Source organism: Octodon degus, unplaced genomic scaffold (assembly GCF_000260255.1).
Source record: "Octodon degus isolate 3935 unplaced genomic scaffold, OctDeg1.0 scaffold00020, whole genome shotgun sequence".
Classification (NCBI taxonomy): Eukaryota; Metazoa; Chordata; class Mammalia; order Rodentia; family Octodontidae; genus Octodon; species Octodon degus.
In genome coordinates, this window is record NW_004524596.1 from 9,060,868 (window position 1) to 9,066,668 (window position 5,801).

General features: G+C 40.4%; 1 protein-coding gene across 8 annotated transcripts in view; it reads right to left on the minus strand.

The window, feature by feature from the left end:
- Slc8a1 (solute carrier family 8 member A1) overlaps positions 1–5,801 on the minus strand; it is a 401,459-nt gene that overhangs the window by 58,231 nt on the left and 337,427 nt on the right. For all 8 annotated transcript variants that reach the window (XM_004627644.2, XM_004627647.3, XM_023711223.1 and 5 more), the window contains one exon: positions 1,960–2,090. In XM_004627644.2, the coding sequence (XP_004627701.2) occupies positions 1,960–2,090 (131 nt within the window). The remainder of the gene's footprint in view (positions 1–1,959; positions 2,091–5,801) is intronic.

A 5,801-nucleotide genomic window follows, 5' to 3' on the forward strand; every position in this document is an offset into this window, starting at 1 on the left:
ATTTTTTTTTCTTGACCTATAGAGAAAGGGGAATGTACCAGATGCATCTGATATTCGGGCACTGAACTTTATCATTATTTTCTACATTTACCTGGAGGGTTCTTAACTGTGAGGGGTCAGCTCTTCACTGTGCTGTGAAGAGACTGTGGACCCTTACCCTCAGCAATTGTCAATGAGATCATGCGCTTAATCACAGCATAGTAAGCTAGAACTCTAGCTCATGCAGAAGGGATTTGTGAAGGGTCACCCACATTTGGGTTTCCAGTGTAATTCTGGGCATTTGAAAATTTTCTTTAAGTATGTTTTATAAAAGGAAAATTTTACAATGAAAAATATAAAAACAAAATTGTTAACTGAGGGCACTTTAAAAACACGCTCCCAAGGCCCCCCATAGGTTGATGGTAACTGGGCTCAATGGAGGCAGGAAAATGTCTATGGAAGACATTTGAGGAGGGTAAGTATCATCTAAAAACTGGTTTTATATAGGCACACTGGGGTGAATTTCCAGGACTCAGACCATTGAAGCAGTGGTCATAGAGGGCTTTGGGCCTGGAGGATTTTCTTAACACTGCTTCCTGAGTAAACTAGTATGAATGCTTTTACTCCCATAGATATATGGAAGGGAAAGTTTGAGGTTGTTCCATAAGACAGAACATATACAATTCCCCTGAGAACTCCGGGAGGGAGTGCGGGGCAAGCTTGCTGCAGAAATGTCAGTCCACAGAATCTCTGCTGAGGGGAATTTGTGTGTCTTATTCACATGTGCAAAGCAAGCCACACTTAAGACCTCCAAACTAGGCTCCCATTGGGGAGATCTTCCTAGAAAGAATTTATTCTAGTGTTGGCCTTGTCCCCTTTTTTATTGGGATAAGTGAGACTAATATATGCTGGAGGAGAAAGCTTAATCATGTTTTTATCTTTTGAAAATCCTATTGTAATTGCAAAGACAATTTTCTTTTCACCTGTCTCCTGTCAAGCATTTCAACTTGTGAACTAAATGTACAAATGAATCAGTGCATGCAGCTAAGAGAGAAGAAGCCACTGTACTGAAGCAACAAGGTGAAGTGTTGAGGGTCCTAAGCTGGTGGCCTGCTTTTTCATTTCTGGGATCTTCACTTGAAGAGTTTGCTTTTGAAAAATAAGCAGGGGAAATGCTGTTTTGTTTGAGGTTTGGATTTGGAAGGCAAGAGAGGCTATGCGCCTGTTCATAGCACCTTGTGGAACTGAAGTGTGGTTCTGATAAACTCTTCTCAGATGCTGGGACTGCATGAGTGGGAAGGGATGGGAGATGGGATGGGACAGAAGGAGAAGCTAAGGATTGACAGGAAATTTCAACTCAAAATTATACTTATGCTCATTTCAAGTGCCTTATACTTAACTTCTGAAAGAGTGAGTTTTATCATGTAGAAACTTTAGAATCTAATTTTATCAGATCAATTATAAACTCTCTAGCTGCAGACATTGTACCTTCGTTATGGTGACTAAAATGTCTTAGATCTAAAGGGAAGGGCTAAATATAAATGAGAACTTGCCGATAGGATGCTTCATGGAAATTCTGCCATCTTTCTTTCAAAACAAAAGACTTCTGATTTCTCAGTAGTATGAAAACTTTGCTTCTGATTTACTAGCTTTCTCAAGTAGACCTTGGTTTCTTCCACATAACGATCTTTTGGAATTCACCTTCGTCATTCTTGCTATGTCTGCAGTAAAACATTACCATTTGGGGAATCTCCGACCCTGTGGAATGATGGGTGCCACCCACTGGTCCTGGCTCTGACCCTGTCTGGTCTATAGGACTCCTCAGTTCCTTGCTAATTCATAACTCTACTTTGGCTCTGAAGGCCTCTCCAAGAGTACACCAGTTACATTTGAAATTATGCTGCAAATCTGAGGCCTACACTAGAACCACGCTGGGCCCAGGTGAGCAGGCCTCCCAGGTGCGCTGTGTTTCCGGCATACCTTGAACTCATAGGACTCCTCAATGATCACTTCCAGCTTGGTGTGCTCTCCAAGAATGGGGCGCCCCAGTTCTGCAATGCGTCTCTCCTCTTCCTCTTTGCTGGTTAGCGGCTGTTTGTCATCATATTCCTCTGGGGGAGGGAAGGCAAGACAATAAACAATGTACTCTTCTTCCTTTGACAATCCTTTGATCTTGCTATGAGAAAATGAAGGGGGAGGAAGCCCTAACAGCCTACTAATAGTCTCCAGGCAAGAGCCTGAGGCTGAAGGGGAGAACTGTGCAAGCTGGGAGAGCTAAGCAAACTGGGAAACACAACATCATGGTAGCAGATGATTATAATGTAATGCTGTATAATCTAACTGATGCAAAAAGACTGGTGAGGAGAATTAACACATAGGGATGTGCCACCGGGAGAGACCCAGCCCACGGGTTCGTGCTGCCACCTCTCTGTACATGTCCCCCGTGGTCCTCAGCTGTTTCTGTGTACCTGTTCCTCCACACCTGCACTAAAGTGAGATGCAACTAAGTCTTAGAGAAACCCTGAAGGGTGGAAAAGTTTGATGCAAAAATGACCTTCTTCTTTTCCATTTTCTAGAGACAACAGAAGTTGTCTCAGGTCCAAAGAGAGCATGGAAAGGAAGTTCTCATTTATCCTTTCACCTGCCACAGTCCTTGTTACAAATTAAGAAGTTGAACACCCATCCCAGGCTTTCAGGAGCCGCCTGGGCTGCAGAGCCTGCTCTCTGGTGCAGAGCCAGAATGTGTTAGGAAAGCCCTGACCACGTTAATCATAAACAGGGAAGGCGAGGATGAGGCTTCATGGAGTTCCTACCCACTCACCACGTGGACATGATTATTTCCAGAGCCATCCTGCCATTTAGTAGGTGCTGAGAAATTTTTTTAAATGTAATTTTATTGCGAAGAGTAAAAACAAAAGCAAAAATGAATAGCAGAAACAGAGAAACAGGGTAACACAACAATACATATGTTACAGATTTTTAAAACAAGAATCGCTAATTAACCATGGTTGTTCTATTGTTTATTTTTATCATCAAATCTGTTGCACAGATTAACACATACAGTTATGCAAGATTGCACAAATAATTGAATACTATCGCTTGCTTTCTAGAAATCTTAATGTTTTTCTTGTCTTTTTTTTAAAAGTTAGTTTAACCAGAGTATAATAATAATTGATAAGACATTAGAAACTGTAAGCACTTAGAAGACCAAGATGAGAGATATTAAAGCATGGTTTCTGTATTATGTATTGCTGTTCTTGATGTTGTTGCTTAGATCGCTGATATCAGCATACACAGCTAGTCAAGGTGAAAATTCTACCCATTAACTGCTATTTTCAAAGAGTCCGTTAATGAGGGAAATCTCACAGTTGGCTCTCTCTGTGCCAAGATCGTTAGGATACATCCCAGACTGAAAAGGACAAGAAGACGTGGAGGAGAAATGACAGCTCTGAAGTCACCTCTATCCTTCAGGGCCAGGATTCTAGAATAAGACAAGCTACTTCCTATCAGTGACTGGTGGAATCTATCTCACCTCTCACGAGTGTTGATATGGAAAATGAACAAATGAACGAGCACTCAACCCTGACACCTCCTGCACAACGCGTGTGCTGACTGCGGAGCGATCTAGCCGGGCGGGACTCTGTTCTCAGGCTTCCTGACTTGTGCATTTGAGACATCAGCTTCTTCAAGGGACCACACCTGCCGCCTCTCCAGTTCCCTCTGAAGACCCGCTGCTTCCCGTGCACCAAAGGACCCTGCTGTCGGGCAGCTTGGCTGCTCTAGCAAAGGCTGCGGCAAAGAGTCCCTGGGCCATGTGCTCTGTGGGAGAGCAGGGAGCAGGTGGGCAAGAGTGCTGTGAGCACCTGTATTTTAGCACCAGACCTTAACGCAAAGGCAAAGCAGAAGGTAGCATTTGGATTCCTTGTTTAGTTTATATGTACTAATTTCTTTTGAAAAGGCCACTTTAAAACTGGCTTTCCTATTTCCAATGATTGCAGAAGATCAAAGAAATTAGATGCAGTTCAAAAATAAGTGATTTCATACTGGCAGGAGCTGCTGAGTATTGCCAGAAACCAAAGAGAGTGGTAAAGAGGTGAATTTCAACCATGAAAATGATAATTTTTTAAATAGAACTGAGAAGGCGGGACTCAGAGAAAGGCAAAATGTTGCAGGTAGCGCTCTAGCCTTTGTGAAATTATGTGTGTCGGTCAAGGCCAAAATAGTGAAGCCCGATTTATCGAAATCTCAATAGGATTATCTTTTGCTTTCCTCTACTTTCTGATCATTCACCCCATGGTAATGTTATTTGTAGTGTTTACAATAGCAGATAATATTACTTTGTTTAAATTATTGACAAACATGGATATTTTGAAGATTTATGTTGAATAAGCCTTATTTTCCCAGAAGAAGGAACAGTATAACTTGGATATCTATTTGAATCTTGCAGTAATTTAGGGAGACTGCTTGCTATGGTCACTTTTCTGTAGTTTACTTATAAATGACAAGCTGCTTTTAATGGGATTCAAGGTAATTTAAGTAGAATAACAGAGACGTGTTAAAAGGAAAGTGATGTGGTAGGACTTTCTGTGCAGCAATAGGCAATAGTTTTGGAACAGAGTATTCAATAACACGGTATTCAATTTTTTTTTTTTTTTTTTTTTGTACTGCGGATTGAACTCAGGACCTTGTGCTCGCCAGGCAGGTGCTTCTGTCACTGAGCTATCCTCTAGCCCATCAATTTCTAATAAATAAATAAAAAATCATTCATAAAAAGGTACTTCATATTTTAGTAATGCTCCAGTCTTTTTCATCAAGAATAGAACTTCGTTTGATGACCTAAAATTTATAGCCTGTCTCTAACATTTCCTTTGCTTATATTTATTTTATTTTTAAAATTTAATTAAGTTTATTGGCACAACTTAGGTATATACAATGATGACTTTCATCATAGGGAATTTGTACCCATATGTTCAATACCTTGATTTGTCTTTTTTCTCTCATCCTTTTTCCTTCCTTTTAACTCCCTTCCCCTCCTTATTTGAAAAGCTTTATTTCCATTTTATTCTTCTTTTGCCATTTTTTCTTTTCCCTTGCTTCACCTCTCCCTAGTTCCCTATCCTCTTAAACAAATTTCTTACTATTTCCCCGTGTCTCTTGTGCAATTTGGTTCTTAGGTACACTTTTAGTTTCTCACACCAGTGATACAGTGTGATATTTACATGTGTCCAATTCATTTCATTTAAGAGTGTGGTCTCAGGGTCCATTCATTTACCAATAAATGTTTCAAGTTTATCCTTCTTTCTGGCAGAATAGAACTCCATTTTATAAAAATACCACATCTCTTTTATCCATTCATTGGTTAATGAGCATCTGGTTGTTCCCAATATTTAATTGTTACAAACTATACAACCATAGACATGAGTATGCTTATGTCATAGTGGTATGATGTTTTGAATTCTTTTGGGAATATGCCAAGAAAGGGAATAGTAAGGTCAAAGGGTCCCTCTAGTCTTAGTTCTTTGAGGAATCTCTACACTGATTTCAGCAGTAGTTGCACCAGTCTGTACTCCCAGAGACAGTGCAGAAGGTTCCCTTTCCCCATAACCCCATCAACATTGGTCACTGGTTGATGTATTGCTAAGAGCTGGAGTGAGACAGAACCTCAGCATTGTTTCAATTTGCATCTCTCAAATAACTAGTATATGTTGAATTTTTAAAAATATATTTATTTGCCACTTGCACTTTTTCATGTGAGAAGTGTGCATTTGTTTCAGATACCCAATTTTGGGTTGGGTCTTTCACTGTGAGGATCTGCTTTTTTT